The sequence below is a fragment of the Durio zibethinus genome, chromosome 7, assembly GCF_047325235.1.
Source record: "Durio zibethinus cultivar Kanyao isolate XHJ-2024 chromosome 7, ASM4732523v1, whole genome shotgun sequence".
NCBI classification, from domain to species: Eukaryota; Viridiplantae; Streptophyta; class Magnoliopsida; order Malvales; family Malvaceae; genus Durio; species Durio zibethinus.
In genome coordinates this window covers 14,630,276-14,653,622 of record NC_143168.1, presented here as the reverse complement: position 1 = coordinate 14,653,622, position 23,347 = coordinate 14,630,276, and the positions used below count along the sequence as shown (strand labels likewise).

At 27.9% G+C, this 23,347-nt stretch overlaps 1 protein-coding gene across 1 annotated transcript; it reads left to right on the top strand.

The window, feature by feature from the left end:
* The first annotated feature begins 18,174 nt into the window (after positions 1 to 18,174).
* On the top strand, positions 18,175 to 22,554 carry LOC111278009 (medium-chain-alcohol O-fatty-acyltransferase-like). Its single transcript, XM_022864448.2, has 6 exons — positions 18,175 to 18,511; positions 19,819 to 20,382; positions 20,965 to 21,126; positions 21,235 to 21,444; positions 21,775 to 21,894; positions 22,179 to 22,554. Exons 1-6 carry the CDS (start codon positions 18,215 to 18,217, stop codon positions 22,338 to 22,340), a joined length of 1,515 nt encoding a protein of 504 aa, XP_022720183.2. The 5' UTR covers positions 18,175 to 18,214; the 3' UTR covers positions 22,341 to 22,554.
* Positions 22,555 to 23,347: the final 793 nt, after the last annotated feature.

Here is a 23,347-nt window from a genome sequence, read left to right as displayed (position 1 = left end):
TTTTTCCTTCTTGCTTCCATCATTGATTCCAGCTTACCACATGTGTATGATCACTTTGAACTTAATGTATGTATCATGTAAAAATTAAGTAGACAAACAATTGTGCTCCTCATACTCTTTGAGTACATAAACAAATTTACTTTTTCTTTTCTCCAAAAATGTTTATTTTTCAATGGAAAACATTTTTTAATCAAAACTAGTCTAAATGATTTCTTTATTTACTTCAAATTTTCTAATTAGTCATTCAAAAATTTTTAAAATAACCAATAAAATTGTCCCATATAATTAATTTCCATGGTCAAAGATAAAGAAATATCCAAATAAATATGACTTTGAAGTCTTTTAAAAATTGATATTGCCTATTAAAAAAGAAAGATGTGACAATTTCCTTTTCAAACGAATTGAATGGTTTAGGACATCAAGGTCTCAGTTTATTTAAGAAGGCTTCACAACTTAAAGGGAAGAAAATAGGTGTATACTCTTCCATCTATGCTCATAAATGAAACATAAATTTTTTTTTAAAAGTATGAATTCTTGAAAACTAAACATGTTTGACACTATTTTTAGTTTCTAAATTTGGCATTTTGATTGATGTCAAGGTCAGCAATATTGGATTCAAGATTTTGAAAGGTCATTTTGGAATGGAAAGAATGCTTAAATTTTTAAAATCAATCCTTTTAATGGATTTTCAAACTTTTTGGGAATTAATATTCTTGGATCTCTTAAAGGTCTAGGTTATTTCATATTGACCTCTTTCATTTTGTTATGGGTTAAGCAATATCAAAAGTGGTTTTGTAACGCTTTAGGTTTGCTTTTAACTTCTTTTTTGTAGGGTTGTCACATTAGAGCAACATTTTTTAAAATTTTTTTATTATTCTATCATGTACTTAATAATTCAAAGTTTATCCAAAATGGATTGATGGTTCAAATGGATAGTTGGGCAATGAAAGAAGAGAAGAGATTTATAGGTTATATGATGATTCCTTAAGGAAAAGCTCTTCAGTTTAAGCATCCATAAGCATTCATGCTTGATTAAAATTGGCTTTTCAAAGCATGTAATATAAACCAAGGTTTGAGGTTTTATAAGGCTAAAATGTAGTAAATGGTAATTAAACTAAGAATCATATCATATCTTATGAAAGGTTCCTTTTGGGATATTCATCCTTTCATTTTTCAACACTTGCCACTCTATCATTTTATTCTTTTTTCCTTTTCCTTTAGTTGTTTTGTTTTGTTTTTTTTTTATTATTTTTTTCTATTCACTTTTCTTTATGCAAATCCACTTTTGATTGAGTGAGGTCAAAACATTTTGGAACTCATTTTATTGGATATTTGTCTCTTAAGATATATAGTTTTTTCTTTATACTTGGAATATGAATTCACCACACATGAGTCTTAAAGATATCCCTTTTTTAACTTCAATGTGGATGGTGGTCTTTAGTTGAGGTTAATTTTAAAAAAGTTCATCAGACTTTAAAAGGGTAACAAGTGGATAATTTCATGTTTGTAAAAGGATAATGAAAGATAGTCACTTGTTATCTCAAATATAGTCATTTAAATTAAAGAGAAATTTCTTTTAGAAAATTAGGTTAAAAGAAGGGCTTTTCAAAATTTCCTTTTATTGGTATTGTCTAGCTTTTTCTGACTCTTTCTTTTGTTTATTTTATTTATTGGTTTTCTCTTCCTATTTTTTCATTCTTTGGTTTTTTATTTTTTGAGTTTTTGTTTGGATTTATTCAAATTTCTTAAGTGTGTAAATTAAACTCCTTTTTATTTTTTTTTATTTTATTTTTAGCATTTCTTACAACTCATACATTGTCCACTTTTGCCACAACAAAATTCATGGAAGATGCCTCATTTTAGTGTGCTACTTTTAATGAAGGCTAATATGAAAAAAAAACCACGTGAAATGAACTCATTTAGGGTGTCAAGTTGTTTATATCACTCCATAAATAGAAAGAATTGGTCACAGCTTAGGTTGTCTTAAGAGAAATGATTAGTCCTACTCTTTTGGTCATTGTGCCCCAAGACATGGAGCAAGGATAACTTTGGGAAAAGAATTGAAGCATTGGTGTATATGAAAAAATCTAGGTAAATGGTTTTTGCACTTGAAGATCTAGCATAATCTTGACAAATATTAGATTACCAGTGACTAAAACCTCAAAAATGTCATGTGTGCTAAACTTTCAAGAAATTCACCAAAATTTTTAAAAAATTTAATTGTTTCATTATTCATTGCCTAGGCAAAGATTATCACCCTTTTGTCATGGTATGATAAAGTGAAGGTATGGTCTATGAAATTCAAATGTATGATCTTTAAAAAGTGAAGGCTCTTATTTCATTCAATGATTCACGGCATAAGATTATTTAAAAAGAAAATGTAAGGGTATTTTTTAGGATAAGTTCATTTCTTACAGTGATCACCAACTCTTTCTAGACTCTTTTCACCTTTTATTACAAAAGAGATTTTTTTTCTTTTTTTTTCCTTCTTCTTTCAAAGCACTTTCTTCTATTTTTATGATTTTAAAAGTTAATTATGTGAGGCTTTATTCAAATCTAAAAATCTCTTTTTTATTCTTTTTTCTTTTGTGAAAAATCCTATAAATCTAAAACTTAAAAAAAATTGAAAATTTCAAAAGAAAATGTTCACAAATTCATGAGATAATATGATGCACCATGTCAATTCATTCAATGAAAACATTCAAGCCCAATAAAAAATTCACATCTTCAATAATGATATTAAAATGATATACAAACTTAAACAAAAACTGTCATTGCTTGGCTTTTTAGCCTTAAAACTTTGACTCATAATTCCATCACCATCTATTATTGTAGCCACCCACTCATTCTTTGAATTTTAAAGGATCTACATCGATCAAAGACTATATTTTATCCTCGAATTTAGTGTAATTTTCTATGAAATATAATTTGACCCCATCATGGTATTCACTTTTGGCATTATGGTCATACCACTTTGGGTAAAGAGGCTTTATAGGCTTTGTCGAGATAATGAGAGCCACATAACTAGTGACAAGCAGAAGAAAGAGCTCTATGTAGGACATTGAAATTGAGTGGTGTGCTTTAATTTTCTTTCATTTATAGCTTTGAAGATGCCATGGGTTGATATTTTGCTTTGTGAATATCTATGGCAAAGGAGTCTAAGAAAAAGACATTGAGACATAAAGATGAAATGGTTGAGAAAGGTTGCTAGCATAAGGTGTCAAGTTATAAAAAGTTTGGGATAACTTATTGACATTTCGTAACCAATGAAAATTAGCATTTTCAAGATCTTTTTGTTTCATTTCGAGGCTTCTATTGGTTTGCCCTTCAACAATTGTTTCTTAGACATGTTCATTAGAAATATCTCTCATCTTTTCATTATGAGTTTTTGCACTAGCATCTATATTTTTTTCCTTTTTATTCCATCCTTAATTCTACCCATGGTGAACAATAAATCACTTTGGAACTAGCTTCAATATATGTTGGTACTGTTTTAAGAATGTCTGAGATAAATCTCTTTAAGTGTGAATCTAGTCTCCTTCCAACCTATAATACCAATTGGCTACTACCTTAGTCAAACTTTCATGAAATACATGAACAAGCAACTTTTCATTATGGGCATACCCAACCATTTTGTGATAGTATTAAGCCAAATGTGTTTTAGGCATTTTGTTTCATCATAGTTCTCAAACATTGGAACATTGAACTTAAGTGGAATGATCATATCTAGAACTGGATAAAATTATTTTACATTGTAAGATTTATCCCTGCCTTTAGCAGTTTGAATCATTTCTTTTATAAGGCTATACATTCTTAATGCATATGAATCCCAAGCCTTTTTTAATGGATTCTTTCCTAAGGGTCTTAAAATAAGAATACCAGTAGGGTTAGAAGAACTTTCCTATTAAGTTAGACATGATTGCAAATCTGTCACATTGAAAGTTTGTCTTTGAAAATTGCTAAGCCTTTAGAATTATTTACTTCTTTGAACAAAAAGTTCTTCCACAACCTTCTTCATTTACCCTATAACTTTTGTCCCTTGTAGCATCTTACTTTGTTCTTGTTCCATTTTTTCCATCAAAGCTACATGACCCCTTACCATTTTATCCTTTCAATGTCTTCCTAACCCTAAAAGGAAATTACCAAGATTAATCCCAAAAAAACTCTTTTTACCTCTAAAGAGTAAAACAGTTATTGGTAATAATATTGGCACTTCATTGACAATATTGTCAAAGCCATTATTATGATGAACGAATAAATTTATGAATAAAAGAATGAAGGATTGAATAATAAGGCTCTTTGATGAACTATGCAAAATTTAGAAGAAAGACAATAGATAAAGATATTTAAAATCATGATCCAAACATCCAATTTGAGAAAGATAAGACTGCATCTTATAATATTTCAAGTTTAAATGATTTCATGCCAAGTCTACAAAGAAAAATTTCATCCTTTTTAATTTACAAAACAAAAGAATTTAAATACTATTTTTGTGCAAAATACTTTCTCTCCCTAGCTATCTACTTCTCGAAGAAACTTATAAAGAAAAGATCTAATTAAATTAATGTTCATTATCATGCAAACCTTTTTTTATCATCCTTAAATCTCTGGCTAGTCATTATCCCCAAATCAAACCCTTTGGCATCTATAGGGGATTACACCTTGAGTTTGAAAGCCTTGCAATCCTCAATGGAATGCCTCATTTTTCTACTATAGTATTCATATCTTGCATTCGAATTATACCATTTTAGGAATGAAAATTTTGAGGGTTCTAAAGGTATAGGTGCAACAATGTATTTCTAGACCAATTGAGGAAAACATTTTCCATATGGGATAGGAATATGATCTAATTATGCATGTTTCTTATTCTTGGGTTATTTTTGGCAATAGATTAGCTAGGAGTCTAAGTATTTAATGGTGGTTCAAAGGTTTGAACTCAGGACGTAGGCTGAACAGGCAGTTAAGGAATAATAGACTGATGATACAAGTTTAGATATGGAATCTTCGAAGGTTGGATGAAGTTTGGAGGTGATTGCTTTTTTTTGTATAGAGCTCATAAGTGCACAGATCAAGTAATAAAGTGAAGTATTCCAAGTATCATCTCATCAAGGATTATAGAATGTAATGTTAGGTAGTTCACAAGTACCAAAGGTGAAAGGTTTAGATTTTATATCTAAATAGATGAATATTTAAGGTTTTAAGGTTACAAGGTTTAAGTAAAGATTAAAGGCAATGTGTAAGTAGAGTTCTAAACTTCACCAACTATCACTTGGGAAGTAAAAATTAATGTCAACAACTAATCCTAAAGCAAGAATTAAAAGTTTGCAAGTAAAATAATTAAAAGATTGAAAGCAAGAAATCCTTGATAATGTCGAATGGTTTGAAGTAAATGAAGATTGCATGAAAAAAAATAAAGAACAAGAAAGTTAAATGTAGTAGAATCTTGCAAAGAAAATAAAAGAACTTGGATCAATTTTGGAAATCGATTGCTTGTGCCAAAATTAAACAAAACAAGAAACAAGATTTTGTAAACAAGAAAACAAGAAAAGAGATATTTGAATGAAATATTTATTAATTGAAAAAGATTTAAAGAACAAAAACTTGGTAATTAGCAAATCTATCACCTAAGCCAATACCTTAACTAAAAGAAATAAAGAACCGAAAAAACTTAAAAACTAAAAAAAAAAAGAGAAGTGAGGAGAGAGATGATGAAATAAGTGAATGGCCTTACCTATTTATAGGCATAGGTTCAGCTAAATGGGATAGCTACACAAGTGTTTGATTTTAATTCAAATACAATTAGATAAACTTTATCTCGATCTTCTAAGCTTTATGACCGAATGAGACTTTCCATTTTTGAGTGTTCTTGGTTGAATGGATTCTTGGTGGATCAATCTTGGCCCTTGCTTGCATATTAATCAAATCATGGATAATCTTCTCCATTAGATTTGGCTAAGGCTTGGAGTTTCAAAAGAAATTGGATTTTTGTCCAATTGTTAAATTTTGAATGGATAAAATCCTACTCCAAGTGAATTTCGTCAAGGCTAAGCAACAACCTTCATAGTAAGCTTCAAACTTATCTTGGCTGAATGTGGTGGAGCTTGTAGAGTTCTTGTGCAATGCATTTTCTTCATGGCTATACAAAGGGAACATTGATTATTTTGAAATTCCATCTTGGCTAAATGGATTGGGATCTAATTAGGCTTGTGCATGCTTGAAATTGGATCGATATAGGTGGCATGGAGCTTGCATGGTTGGGTTGAATGTGACCTTTAAATGATTACATGCATAGCTTTCATAAAATTGAGTCTTGAGCTTGAAAAACCTAAAGCCATGAAAATAGCATGACAAGCATCAAAAATCATCCAAAAATTTAAATTTTAGTACCATTTTAATATGTAAAATCTCTATATATTTTGGTGCTATCAGGGGACCTGGTCCTAAGCATTTGAAAAGATGGTTGAAAGCTTGCATGATGTAGGTTTGAGTTCATGGTTGGGTTTACAACAATTTGCATGGGGTTGTATTAAACCTCGTGACTCTCACTACAAAAAATTTTTCATATATTGATGTATGATTATACTGATGGTCAAATTACATCAGTAAAAGAAACTTTTCAAATGGTTTTTTAATACTGTTAGAATATACCATATCTTTACCAACACTTTATACAATTGTTGGTATAAATAAAATTTTTATGATGGTATATAACTATTTATCAGTATAAGTTTGCTATATACTGACACTTATCTACATTGATGGTCAAATTATGTAAGTAAAAAATATCTATACTGACGAATTTTATTACTGTTAATATAGACAGTACTTATACCAACATTTTGTAAATCCGTTGGTATAGGTAAACTTTTTCTAACGGTATATAAATATCCATTAGTATAAATATATTATATACTGACGGTTATAATAACTTTTAGTATAAGCTCAAAAAATATTTATTCTTAATTTAAAAAAAAATATTATTTCATAATATATCCCTCTAATAAAAATTTTAAAAAGCTATAATTTGAAAAAACCAATAATTATTAATAAATAAATTTGTAAGCTAATTAATTTTAAATGATAATAAATTTTAAATAAAATTTGTAAGTATTATATTAATTAATAAATTTATAATTAAATATTAGACTAAAATTTTTTTAGATTTAAATATTATATTAATTTGGTTTCAATTAATATTTCAATTTTAATATAATTTCATAAAATTTTAAAATCATTCTAGGTCGAAAATCAAATTATAAATAATCTGCATAGTAGTGTTTATATTCATATAAATATTTTTCTATGTTATTTGTAAAATTTTTTTTATAAAATAATATTTATTGTTCACTATATTAGTAGTTTGAAAATTTAAAATTCAAAAAAAAAAATTTAAAAATAATCACAAGACACTTTGTGTTTTTGCTTGGTTATTACGTATATGATTTCTTGTTGATGGGTTGTTTATCCAAGGAAAGAATCCTAGGACAAGTATGATTTCTAGGGCAATTGGATTTGTCCAACAAATCCTTAAAATTTTTTCTTTCTTCTTTTCTTTTTCTTCAAGCCTTCCCAATTTTTTTTTTTTTTTTGTTTTGATTTCTTTCTTGATTCTCAAGGTTTTCTAAATTTCGATTCTCTTTCAAAAGAATCTTCGATCTGATTTTTGTTTCTTGTTTTTATTTTTTCATTAAATTTTGTGTGTGTGTTTTTATTTTTTAAAATTTAATTTTTCATTATTTTTCTAATTTTACTAAAATAAATATTAAAAGAAAAAGAAATAAATAAAAAAGTAAAAATACTTGGACAAGCCTTTATATTTGTCTCAAAGCCCAATCACAAATTGACAAATTAAAGCAAATTACTATGCCCACTTAAAAATTTAAAAGGTTCAAAAACAAATCTAAGGCCTAATTAGTAATTTACAAACATGAAAACAATACAAAGGCCTATATCAATGAATTTCAAATCCGGAAATCAAATTTTAGAACGTCTTAATTCATATAAATTCGTAAAACAAATTTAGTTTGGGCTTGAATTATCACGAGGCCAAATTAGATAATTGGATTAATAATTGAACTCACCTTAGTTAGAAGTATTTCAAAAACCTTTTGAAATATTTCAAACAAATTGAGAAGTATATGACAGTCAATGGAGACTTAAAGTTCTATTTGGATAAGTAATAAGTTTGATTCTAAGGAAAATAAAAACGATAGAGACAGTGAAATTGGTTTGATATTATAGCAGTGATAATAAAATTAGATGTGAAATATGATTTATATATTAGAATATTGATAGTTGTGAGATAAAATATAATAAAAAAATGACAAATAAGGACATTTTCTGAAAGTGTATTAATAAATTATTTATATAGATATTTTAATGTCATTAATATTTAAAATTTTAAAAATATTGTTGAATAAAAATACCAACACATAATTTTGTATTAAAATACTAATTAGGAGTTTAATTTTTAAAATTATAAACAATGTAATTATTATTTTCTTACTTATTCACTTATTACATTTTTATACATGTTTATTTATCATTTTCAATAAATAAATAATTAATTAAAAATCATTAAATAAAAAAGTAACAACAAAACCGAAAAATAGGCATAAAAGCGAAAGGAAACTGCAGTCGGAGGAGATTAAACGCAGTGGACCCACAAAGGTCGACCAATCCTAAAACGAAGATGCAGCATGATAAAAATGATCCTTAAATGCCATTTCGGTGCAATAAGTAATGAACCCTTATTTTCAAACTTAGCAAAAATAATGAGAAAAAATCGTTTATAATATGGAAAAAATAATGAATGTCCTTTATTTTTGTTATATTTTTTTATTTCAGTATTTGGAATTTATGATTGTTGTTTATGATTATAATATGAAAAGTTATATTTCAAATATATTTTCATAACTTTTGATAAAATAATATCATATTATAAACTAAATAAAAATTTTCAAATTATAAATTTTATTTTTAGATAGCCCTTTTTAACGTGAAATCTTGAATTCGCTACTGTTCAATAGAAGTGAGGAGCGTTGCCCGTTGGGACGTGCTTCACATTTTTAACAAGTAGTCTATAAAACTAAAAGGTTAATTCGCCAATCAGCGTTTAGCCGCCTTTTCAAAACTATAAATCATTTAGGAAAATTTAGAGTTAGGTGTAACAAAATGGAAAATAATTGATGGTCAATGTTTTGAGAGAATAATTTGGATTGATTGTAAACATTTTTAATTGAGGGTAAGATGCTATTTTGTAAAAATTCTTTATCATTACAAGTAGCTTTCATTTTTCCGTTTCATTTAAATCCAACTTTTCATTATTCATTGCCTAGGCAGAGACTATCACCCTTTTGTCATGGTATGATCAAGTGAAGGTATGGTCTATGGAATTCAAATGTATGATCCTTAAAAAGTGAAGGCTCTTGTTTCATTCAATGATTCATGGCATAAGAGTGTCTAGAAAGAAAATGTGAGGGTATTTTTTAGGATGAGTTCATTTCTTACAGTGATCACCAACTCTTTTTAAACTTTTTTCATCCTCTATTATAAAAGAGATTTTCTTCTTTTTTTTTCCTTCTTTTTTCAAAGCACTTTTTTCTCTTTTTATGATTTCGGAAGTTGATTATGTGAGGCTTTATTCAAATCTAAAAATCTCTTTTTTATTTTTTTTTCTTTTGTGAAAAATCCTATAAATCCAAAACTTAAAAGAAATTAAAATTTTCAAAAAACAATGTTCACAAATTCATGAGACAATATGATCCACCATGTCCATTCATTCAATGAAAACATTCAAGCCAAATAAAAAATTCACATCTTCAATAGTGATATTAAAATGATATACAAACTTAAACAAAAAATTATCCCTACTTGGCTTTCTAGCCTTAAAACTTTGACTCATAATTCCATCACCATCAATTACCATGGCCACCAACTCACTCTTTGAATTTTACAGGATCTACATCGATCAAAGACTATATTTTATCCTTGAATTTAGTGTAATTTTTTAGGGAACGTCTTATGACCCCATCATGGTATTCACTTTTGGCATTAGGGTCATACCACTTTAGGTAAAGAGGATTTCTAGGCTTTATAGGGATAATGGGAACCACATAACTAGTGAGAAGCAGACGAAAAAGCTCTATGTAGGACATTGAAATTGAGTGGTGTGCTTTAATTCTCTTTCTTTTGCAGCTTTGAGGATGCCATAGGTTGATATTTTGCTTTGTGAATATCTGTGGCAAAGGAGTTTGAGAAAAAGATATTGAGACATAGGGATGAAATGGTTAAAGAAGGTTGCTAGCATAAGGTGTCGAGTTATAAAAAGGTTGGGATAACTTATTGACATTTGGTGACCAATAAAAATTAGCATTTTCAAGATCTTTTTGTTTCATTTCAAGGTTTCTATTGGTTCACCCTTCAATAGTTGTTTCTTAGACATGTTCACTAGAAATATCTCTCCACTTTTCATTTTGAGTTTTTGCACTAGCATTTATATTTTTTTCCTTTCTATTCCATCCTCAATTCTACCCATGGTGAATAATAAATCACTTTGGAACTAGTTTCAACATATGTTGGTACTATTTTAAGAATGTCTAAGATAAATCTTTTTAAGTGTGAATCTGGTCTCTTTCCAACCTATAATACCAATTGGCTGTTACCTTAGTCAAACTTTCATGAAAGACATGAATAAGCAACTTTTCATTATGGGCATACCTAACCATTTTGTGATAGTATTAAGCCAAATGTGTTTTAGGGCATTTTATTTCATCATAGTTTTTAAACATTAGAACATTGAACTTAGGTGGAATGACCATATCTAGAACTGGACAGAATTATTTTATATTGTAAGATTTTTCCCTGCCTTTAGCAACTTGAATCATTTCTTCTAAAAGGTTATGCATTCTTAATGCATATGAATCCCAAGCCTTTTTTAATGGATTTTCTCCTAAGGGTCTTAAAATAAGAATACCAGTGGGGTTAGATGAACTTGCCTATTGAGTTAGACATGATTGCAAATCTGTCACATTAAAAGTTTACCTTTGAAAATTGCTAAGCTTTTAAGATTGGTTATTTCCTTGAGCAAAAGGTTCTTCCACAACCTTTATTATTTGCCTTATACCTTTTGTCCCGTGTAACATCTTGCTTTGTTCTCGTTCCATTTTTTCCATCAAAGCTATATGACCCCTTACCATTTTATCCTTGCGATGTCTTCCTAACCCTAAAAGGAAATTACCAAGATTAATCCCAAAAAAACTCTTTTTACCTGTAAAGAGTAAAACAATTCTTAGTAACAATATTGGCACTTCATTGACAATATTGTCCAAGCCACTATTATGATGGACAGATGGATTTATGAATGAAAGAATGAAGGATTGAATAATACGGCTCTTTGATGAACTATGCACAATTTAGAAAAAAGAAAATAGATAGAGATATTTAAAATCATGATCCAAACATCTTTTTTGACAAAGATAAGACCATATTTTATAATATTTCAAGCTTAAATGATTTCATGCCATGTCCAAAAAGAAAATTTTCATCTTTCTTAATTTTCAAAACAAAAGAATTTAAATACTATCTTTGTGCAAAACATTTTATCTTCCTAGCCATCTATTACCCGAGAACCTTATAAAAAAAAGATCCAATTAAATTAACATTCATCATTATGCAAACCCTTTTATATCATCCTTAGATCTCTGGCTAGTCATTGTCCTCAGATCAAACCATTTGGCATTTATAAGTGATTGCACATTGAGTTTGAAACCTTACAATCCTCAATGGAATGCCTCATTTTTCTACTATAGTATTCATATCTTGCATTCGAATTATACCATTTTAGGAACGAAAGTTTTGAAGGTTCTAAAGGTATAGGTGTAACAATGTATTTCTAGACCAATTGAGGAAAAAATTCTCCATATGGGATGGGAATATGATCTAATTGTGCATGTCTTTTATTCTTGGGTTGTTTTTGGCAGTAGATTAGCTAGGAGTCCAAGTATTTAATGGTGGTTCAAAGGTTCAGACTTGGGACATAGGCTGAATAGGCGATTAGGGAATAATAGATTGATGATACAAGTTTAGATATGGAATCCTCGGAGGTTGGACGAAGTTTGGGGGTGATTGCTAGTTTTCATATAGAACTTACAAGTGCACAGATCAAGTAATAAAGTGAAGTATTTCAAGTATCATCTCATTAAGGATTATAGAATGTAATGTTGGGTAGTTCACAAGTACCAAAAGTGAAAGGTTGAGATCTTATATATAAACAAATGAATATTTAAGGTTTTAGGGTTATAAGGTTTACGTAAAGATTAAAGGCAATGTGTAAGTGGAGTTCTAAACTTCACCAACTGTCACTTGAGAAGTAAAGATTAATGCCAATAACTAATCCTGAAACAAGAATTAAAAGTTTGTAAGTAAAATAATTAAAGATTGAAAATAAGAAATCCTTGATAATGTCAAATGGTTTGAAGTAAATGAAGATTGCATAAAAAAAAAGTAAAGAACAAGAAATTTAAATGTAGTAGAATCTTGCAAAGAAAATAAAAGAACTTGGATTAATTTTGGAAACCGATTGCTTGTGCCAAAATTAAACAAAATAAGAAACACGATTTTGCAAACAAGAAAACAAGAAAATAGATCTTTGAATGAAATACTTATTGATTGAAAAAGATTTGAAGAACAAAAACTTGGTAATTGGCAAATATATCACCTAAGCCAATACCTTAACTAAAAGAAATAAAAAACTTAAAAACCTTAAAAACTAAAATAAAGAAGTGAAGTACGGAGAGAGATGATGAAACAAGTGAATGGCCTTACCTATTTATAGGCATAGGTTCAGCCAAAGGGGATAGACTGCACAAATGTTTGATTTCAATTCAAACATAATTAGATAAACTTTATCTCGATCTTTTATGTTTTATATTCGAATAACACTCTCTATGCTTGAGTGTTCTTGGCTGAATAGATTCTTGGTGGATCAATCTTGGCCCTTACTTGTATATTGATCAAATCTTGGATAATCTCTTCCATTAGATTTGGCTAAGGCTCGGAGTTTCAAGATAAATTAGATTTTTGTCCAATTCTTAAATTTTGAATGGATAAAATCCTACTTCAAGTGAATTTCTTCAAAGCTAAGCAACAACCTTCATAGTAAGCTTCAAACTCATCTTGGTCGAATATGGTGGAGCTTGTAGAGTTCTTGTGCAATGCATTCTCTTCATGGGTAAGTAAAGGGAGCATGATTATTTTGAAATTTTATCTTGGCTGAATGGATTGGGATCCAATTAGGTTTGTGCATGCTTGAAAATGGATCAATATAGGTGGCTTGGAGCTTGCATGATTAGGCTGAATGTGAGCTTTACATGATTACATGCATAGCTTGCATGAAAGTGAGTCTTGAGCTTGAAAAACTTAAAGCCATGAAAATAGCGTGACAACCATAAAAAATCATCCAAAATTTTAAATTTTAGCACTATTTTAATATGTAAAATCTCTATATATTTTAGTGCTATCAGAGGACTTGGTCCTAAGCATTTGAAAAAATGGTTGAAAGCTGGCATGATGTAGGTTTGAGTTCATGGTTGGGTTTACAACAATTTTTATGGGGTTGTATTAAACCTAGTGACTCCCACTACAAAATTTTTTTCATATATTGATACTTGATTATACTAACGGTTAAATTACGTCAATAAAAGAGACTTTTCAAATGGTTTTTTAATACTATCAGAATATAATATATCTTTACCAATACTTTATACAACCGTTGGTATAGATAAGCTTTTTTTGACGGTATATAATTATCCGTCAATATAAGTACGTTATACACTGACACTTATCTATACTGATAGTCAAATTATGTAAGTAAAAAATATCTATACTGATGGATTTTTATTACTGTCAGTATAGACAGTGCTTATACCAACACTTTGTAAATCTATTGGTATAGGTAAACTTTTTTTGACAGTATATAAATATCTGTCAGTATAAATATATTATATACTGACAGTTATAATAACCATTTGTATAAGCTCAAAAAATATTTATTCTTAATTTCTTTTTTAAAAAATATTAATTCATAATATATCCTTCTAATGAAAATTTTCAAAAATTATAATTTTCAAAAACCTATAATTATTGATAAATAAAATTTGTAACTTAATTAATTTTAAATGATAATAAGTTTTAAATAAAATTTGTAAGTATTATATTAATTAATAAATTTATAATTAAATATTAGGCTAAATTTTTTTTAAAATTAAATATTATATTAATTTGGTTTCAATTAATATTTTAGTTTTAATATAATTTTATAAAATTTTAAAATCATTCTAGATTGAAAGTCAAATTATAAATAATCTACATAATAATATTTATATTTATATAAATATTTTGTTATATTATTTGTAAAAGTTTTTTTTTATATAAAATAATATTTACTGTTCATTATATTAATAATTTAGGATTTCAAAATTAAAAAAAAAATTTTAAAAATGATCATAAGGCACTTTATGTTTTTGCTTGGTTATTACTAGTATGATTTCTTGTTGATGGGTTGCTTATCCAGGGAAGGAATCCTAGGACAAGTACGATTTCTAGGGCAATTGGATTTGTCCAACAAATCCTTATCATTTTTTCTTTCCTCTTTTCTTTTTCTTCAAGCCTTCCCAATTTTTTTTTTGTTTTGATTTCTTTCTTGATTCTCAAGGTTTTCCAAATTTCGATTCTCTTTCAAAAGAATCTTCGATCTGATTTTTGTTTTTGGTTTTATTTTTTCATTAAATTTTGTGTGTGTGTGTTTTTTATTTTTTAAAATTTAATTTTTCATTATTTTTCTAATTTTATTAAAATAAATATTAAAAGAAAAAGACATAAAAAAATGAAGAAAAGAAATAAATAAAAAAGTAAAAATACTTGGACAAGCCTTATATTTGTCTCTAAGCCCAATCAGAAATTGACAAATAAAAGCAAATTACTACGCCCACTTAAAAATTTAAAAGGTTCAAAAGCAAATCTAGAGGTCTACTTAGCAATTCACAAACCTGAAACAATATAAAGGCCTATATCAATAAATTTCAAATCCATAGAACGTCTTAATTCATATAAATTCGAAAAAACAAATTTAGTTTGGGCTTGAATTATCACGAATTAGATAATTGGATTAATAATTGAACTCATCTTAATTAGAAGTATTTCAAAAACCTTTTAAGATATTTCAAACAAAATGAAAAGTATATAATATTCAATGGAGATTTAAAGTTATATTTGGATAAGTAATAAGTTTAATTTCAAGAAAAATAAAAATAATAATGACAGTGAAATTAGTTTGATATTATAACGATGACAATAAAATTAGATGTGAAATATGATTTATATATTAGAATGTTGATAGTTGTGAGATAAAGTATAATAAAAACATGATAAATAAAGACATTTTATGAAAGTGTATTAATAAATTATTTATATAGATATTTTAATGTTATTAATATTTAAAATTTTAAAAATATTATTGAATAAAAATACCAACACATTATTTTGAATTAAACTAATAATTAGGAGTTTAATTTTTACAATTATAAACAATGTAATTATTATTTTCTTACTTATTCACTTATTCCATTTTTATACATGTTTATTTATCATTTTCAATAAATAAATAATTAAATAATTAAAAATCATTAAATAAAAAGTAACAAAAAAACCGAAAAATAGGCATAAAAGCGAAAGGAAACTGAAGTCGGAGAGATTAAACGCCAGTGGACCCACAAAGGTCGACCAATCCTAAAACGAAGATGCAACATGATAAAAATGATCCTTAACTGCCATTTCGGTGCAATAAGTAATGAACCCTTATTTTCAAACTTAGCAAAAACAATGAGAAAAAATCGTTTATAATATGGAAAGAATAGGAACCAACAAAAAATATATTTTTTAAATTGTATAACAAGAAAACTTCGAAAACCGTGTGGTCCAATTATTATATGTAGGCGTAGAATTGTTTCTCTCTCCTCCCTCAGTGGCAGAGACGGTGCCACATAGGGAAATGAGGGGGCCATCACCCCGCAGGAAAAAAAAAATGAATTTTAGAAGTTTTTTAACCATATAGTATTATAAATTAATTTTTTAAATATATTTCTTAAAATAAATGAATAGCCTCCTCAACATAATATAATTATTTTAATTTATTATTATTTTTTTCAAACCTTAAGAGTATTATTTATTTTTCAAGTTTAATAAAAATTTAAACTGTCTTTACTAAAACAAAAAGTTCAGTACAATTGAATATATTTGTAAAGTATGAAAATTTCTTTAAAATAATCTATTTATTATACTGCTATTAATTAAATAATAGAAACATTTTAATACTAAATAAATGACAAGGTATATAAATTTTTAAATAAAATTTGTGAAGTTTACAAGTAAAAATATTTATACATCATAAGAACTAGCACTAAAAATCAAAACTAAAACTAAAATTTATTTAAGAGCTCTTTGAATGCACTTTCTACATGTAAGTTTTGAAAATTTTAACAAGTTACATATTTTAAATAAAAATATTTTAGTTTCCTTTATTTTTAATAGTTATATTTTTTTATTTCAATATTTGAATTTTTATGATTGTTGTTTATGATTATAATATGAAATGTTATATTTCACATATATTTTCATAACATTTGATAAAATAATATTATATTATAAACTAAATAAAAAATTTTAAATTATAATTTTATTTTTATATAGTCCTTTTGAAATCTTGAATTTGCTACTGTTCAATGGAAGTGTGGAACTGTTCAATGGAAGTGTGGAGCGTTGGCCGTCGGGACATGCTTCACGTTTTTAACAAGTAGTCTATAAAAGTAAAAGGTTAATTCGCCAATCAGCGTTTAGCCGCCTTTTCAAAACTATAAATCATTTAGGAAAATTTAGAGTTAGGTGGAACATCAATGTTTTTTTGGACTGAGTGTAAACATTTTTAATTGAGGGTAAGATGCTATTTTGTAAAGATTCTTTATCATTACAAGTAGCTTTCACTTTTCCGTTTCATTTAAATCCAACTTTTCATTTATCTTTCCCTGCATACATTTATCTACAATTACCTACATATTAAAAGGGGCCTTTGTTTATCCACATAAATATGAGGGATGAATGATTTGATGTCTAGTTGTACATTCAGCGAATCTAGCAAATGATTTGATATCCACAATAAATAAGTTTGGAGATTGTTGGGTGTTAATTGAATCTATTGCCTAACATGCTTAAGGAGTTTATCTTTTGCGTACGTAACATTACTATATCCTAAATTATTGGGTTTGATACACAAACAAAAATGGTGCTAGTTGAGAGATTTTTTTCCATTAGCATGCTTGCCTGATGCTTTTCATATTGCAGAGAGATACATACTTTTATTGGAAATAAATTATTGGTTAAAATAATAGAAAAGTCACTTAACTTTATTATTCCATTTAAAAAAAATTATACTTTTATTATATTAAAAAGTCATTTATCTTTAATTTATATTTAAATAAGTTCTTAACTTTTTTTTTTAATTTGTATATAAATAATTCATTTTTTTATTAAAGATCTTGTTTGCTATATATTTGTAGTATATTTGTTTATAAAATTGAATTAAATAAAAGCTTTTCACATAATCTTCTTTCATAAATGTGAGCTGACACATGTTTCTAACATGTTAGATATGTATTATACAAAACAAAATTCAAAAGTTAGTTACATGTGAATAAGGTATTAACACCTCCAAAATGTCCATTGTAAAATGATAACAATCAATTAAGCTTATGTTATCTTAAAATTGTCTTGGGTTATAAACTTATAATGGTCTTTTTTTTTGGCTTAATTTTCTTTGTTTTGTCACTTTTGTTTTTCTTAATTTATTGTTTAAATATTAAAAATTATTTCAAATATTTTTTAACATTTTTGACATAATTTAAGAAATTTTCTCACATTCAAAAAATCACTTACTTTTTTGAAAAAACTTCATTATCGGATTAATTTAATATTTTGTGAAAATTTTATTTATTTTATTTTTGGTTTTACACACCTTTTTTATTTAATGCAATTAATGGCATCGGTCTTCCTTTCTTTTTTTTTTTTTTTTTCTCTATTAGATTTGTATAAATAGACGCCAACCCAGCAGGTAACAGCATAGAGATTAGAGAGTTCAAGTTTATTTTTCCCTTTTAGAATTAATATGGAGTTTGGAGGTATTTATGATAGGCAAAACGTCGGCCAAGAAGATACGAATAGGAGAGGTTTAAGATCAAGAAGTCATATTGGTCTTAAACAAATCAAAGTAAGAAAAGAAATAGATGATGAGAGTGGTGAGGAAAAGGAGCCCTTGAGTCCGATGGCTCGTATGTTTCATGAGCCTGAATCTGACGTATATATTATTGTCATTGTGGGGTTTAAGAGCCCCATCGAACCATCTAGTTTCAAAGCAAACTTGGTGGAGACTCTGCTTAAGCATCCTCGTTTCTCTAGTGTGCAGGTGAGAATGAATGATAAAGCTCCCATCAGCCATGCAATATGGTTTCTTTTGAATGGCAACTCATGGTGGTTTACAGTTTATGCATAATTATAACATGAGCTTTGCTAAGGAGCACTTGTTAATGTACTATTTTATAGTAATAAGTTTTTTTTTTTTAATTTGCATTAAATATAAGAGTGGTTTTTTATACACTCAGTAAATTTTTTTAACTCTACCAACTGTATTAAGAGATTGCATGTCACATAACTAACATAATTTTTAACTGTTTTTTATTTTTTATTACATCTTAAGATGTTTCATTTTATTAACTATGCTTGTAGAAAATTTTTTTTAAACACTTTTGCTAGTAAATGAAATAATTTCTTTAAATACAACAGTTAATGACTAATTTTATTTTTTTAACTTTTTAAATCAAAATATTATTAATATAAAAATATTAGCAAATTATCCCTATGATAGTCACTACTCTAGTAGCCGAATACTAAACTTTGCATAATAAATTTATTTTACACATTTAAATAATTAATTTAAATGATTTATTCATATTTTATTTTATTTGTAGTTTTACTAAGTACTTTTTTATTTATTTTTTATAACCTTAATTTATCTTGAATGATCACAATATGTAAAGTTAAAGATAAATTTTTTTTTGTTGTTTTTTTTTCCTTGTAATATTAATGATAGTAAGAGAAGAATTTATATATATGTTATAAATATTTTTTTTTGGACAAAAGCTTCAAATTTTCATCGTCCTTTATTAGTATAACACATTAAATGTCCTTCATCAATAGAAACCGCAAGTTGCCCATTCAGTTTTTCGGACCCTCTAAATCCACGAGGGTTAGTCCTCCTCCTTATTGAACCCAAAGGGCTCGGCCTTCTCTTTTTGTACTTGGGCTATGACCGTGGATGTTAATTATTTCCTTTTTTCAGAGTAAGCAAGTTAATTTGTTGGAAAGGCTCAACTCAACTTTGTTTTTTAACTTGAATTACTGACACCTTTTCTTACAGAAAATAAAAGATGTATCATAATTTGACAAACGATTTTATTTGTGTATTCTTTCACTTTATAAACAAATCGAACATTAATGAATTTTATTATATTTATGATCTGTTCATTTAATTAATAAATTTTAAAATATTATTTATAATCGTTTGTTAAATTTAATAAATGAATTTAGAAAAATTCAAATCAAACATATTTACAAATTATTTGTCAAATATTTTATTTATGTACATTCCTAATTTTTTTTAACATTTAAATACACAAATTGCTTATGTGTTTTTAAGTAAAAATAATCCACCAGGTTGCAGATGATGAGAATGGTAGGGAGCTGAAGTGGGTACAAACAAAGGTAGACATAGATAAACATGTTATAGTTCCCATGGTTGATCAAGTTATGGCCTCCTCCTCAGATAAATATGTTGAAGATTACGTTGCCAACATTAGTAAGACCAAGATTAGCATGTCCATTCCCATGTGGGATTTCCATATTCTAAACCTCAAAACCTGTGATGCTGAATCCACACTGGTTATTCGAGTTCATCACTCCCTTGGCGATGGCACATCTCTCATGTCACTGCTAGTGTCTTGCTCTCGTAAAGTATCTGACCCTGACGCATTGCCAACTTTTCCAGCAATGAAGAAACCGAGATCGGCCGGATGGTTTTGGAGATTTTGGTCTGTTTTGGTGTTAATTTGGAACACTTTGGTTGATATGGGGATGTGTGTGGCAACAACGTATTTCTTGAAGGACACTAAAACGCCCCTCAAAGCTCCTTCAAGTACTGTTGCTTTTACTTCTCGGCGAATTGTGCGTCGAGCTTTTTGTTTGGATGATGTCAAATTGGTGAAAAATGCAACCAACACGGTTAGTCAACCATTTTTTTCTTTTCTTTTTAATATAAATTTTAGTATATATTTTATTAATCTTAGTAAATCAGATAATACTATTTCATTAGTAAAATTATTTTAAAAAATTAAATTTTTGTGTATTTATTTCAAGGTTTTGTAAACATTTATGTTTTTTTATTAATGAGAGAAAATTATCTGATTCATCAACAATTTATAAAATTTATATATCCATAAAGTAATTAGACGATATTATGTTGTTTTTTAGTGTATTGAAAAAAATATTATTAATTGTAATTTAAAAAAAAAAGGCTTAAAGCATTTATTAGTAAAATTTTAATATATATCTATATGTATTATATAGCTCTTCATGTAAAATTACTACTCACCAAGTGAAGCATATATGTGCTTTTTCCAAACAAATGGAAAGAAAGTCCATACACAAATAACATGCATACTAAAGCGAAAATGAGGATTAATGTTACCATTGTGTCACATAAACTGATGATGGTTATAGTTGTGAATCATTTGGCACAATTCTTTAATTACTAATGTTTTCCATTAGTAACCAAAATGTTTTCCATTTGAGAAATTAATGTAGACGGTGAACGACGTGATGCTAGCAATCACACAGGCAGGCTTATCTCGATATCTCAACAAGAAAGATGGTGGAGAAGCAAGAGAAAGGGAAAACAACTTTCCCAACAATATTCGTCTTAGAGCCACTCTTTTCATCAACTTGAGATCATCTCCAGGGATTTATGTAATCAATTAGTAGTTTCCTTCAATAATTAAAAACTTTAGTATTCCGAAGTTTTCTGGTTTTTTTTTTTTAATTGAATCTCATACGCTCTGTATAATTAATTTATAGGCCTTAGCAGAGATGGCGAAGAAGAATAGCAAAGCCGAGTGGGGGAACAAGATTGGTTATGTTCTCTTCCCTTTTACAATTGCATTGAAAGATAAGCCATTGGATTACATTCGTGATGCCAAAGCCACAATGGATAGAAAAAAAGCTACTCTTGAAGCCAAATTCAGATTATTTATGGCCAAGTTTTTTGTGAGATTTTGTCGTACCAAAGTAAGATTAATCATGACTCACCGTTAACAAGTTACATGTTTTTTTCCCATGGGATTACTTAATTTTTTTTTTTTTGGTATTTGAAGCTATCAGGATTTGAATCTTAAGTACTGAAATTAAGAGTCCAACATTCTATCAACTCTATCAATAGATAACACAACAGCTGTCATTACTTGTGTTTTGGTGATTTAAGATTAGCCTTTATATGTTTTAACTCAATTTCAACACATATACCATGCTTGCTTTTAAATTGGAAAATCTAATGAAATAGACTGAAAATTCCAAAAAAAAAAAAGGTGTTTTAACCAGGGATTGATTTTACATGGACAGTTGGCCACTTTTCCATTAACAACTATGTGGTTCTCAAATATGGCGGGGCCTCTGGAAGAAATTAGCATTTTTGGCAACCAAGTCTCCTTCATCGCTCCATCTTTGTATGGTCAACCAGTGGTAAGTTTCCCTTTCTTCATCAGTATGTAATTATTAATAATAATCTTTTAGATACATATGTAAAAGATTTAATGGTGGATCCAAGTGTCCGCTTACATATAAAAACTCCCAAAAATTTTCTAATTTTATCCAAAAAACGTTTTAGATGTTCAGTGAAAATTTTAGTTTAAATTCTTTTGTTTTTCAAATTTTGGGTATCCATATACTCTCTATGTGGATCTGACTCTGAAAAGATTTGAATTTGATTGATGATGAATCGACTGATTAATAATTTTGTTTGGCAGGCGCTGACAATTCATGTCGTTAGCTACGCCAAGAAGATCACTATGGTGTTATCAGTCGATGATAACATAATTCCAGACCCCTATCAGTTATGTGATGACTTTGAAGAATCCCTCAAACTCTTCAAGAATTCGGTCACTGCTGAAGGCCTGATCCTTAATTAAAAATCATCACTTTCAGTTTCACCAGTGGGTTGCGGCCACGTGGTTGCTTAAGTATTCTTTAGGATGGTTTGTATTCAGATGATGTCATGTTTATGAACTATATCTACAAGACACTTCAATTCAGCACTAATTACTTCCTGGGTAATAGTTTAAGGCTTGACTGCTGAAGCTTATTCTGTTTAATACTATGAAAATAAAAAGTGTGCAATTCTACATGTTTGCCCTTCGCTGTAGAACTTATTATAAATTTGATAACATATTCGCCTTCAAAATGATTGTGGAGCTACTAGCCATAAAGTTGTCTGAGAGTTGGACTACTTGGTCAAATCCAAAGGTCCGCTCAATATTTGAGCAGGTTGAAACAAATATTTAAGATTTGTTGATAGTGCATGGGCAATGAAGTGAGGTCCGTTTAAAATTCTAATGGAGCTTTGAAGAAGAAATATAAAGTCCGAGACCTGATAAAATTAAATTATACATGCATAAAACAATAATGTATATTCTATTCTTTAACTCTTTTTAGGTAAAAAGTAAAATCACAATGAGACCTAAAGCCTTGAAAATAAAAATAATAAAAAAAGGAGGAAAAACGTAGGTGAATGGCCAGGTTGTGACAAATTGTTAGAATTATTTTTAAAATAAGCAAAAGATTAATAGAAAGAATAACTAAACAAAGCTATGAAATAACTTAGATAAGTTCCAATATTAAGGATTTGATCTAATCAAATGGAGAAGACTATCAATGAGAACAGTCCACTATCATGAACTCTAAAATTGAATAAAGATTCCGTTTATTTCGTAAAAATTGACTTTCAAAAAATGATTTTCACATTTTCATGTGTTTCTCTGATAGAAAACTGGCTGGTCAATAAAAACTGACTAAAAGGTTAATGAAAATTGAGATCATTTTTTTAAAAAATTGTCTTATGGATTTGAAAAAGAAAAAATATTTTGCGAAAAAAGAAAATTATCTATGAATATAGTTATTTCTTAATACTTTTGAGTAT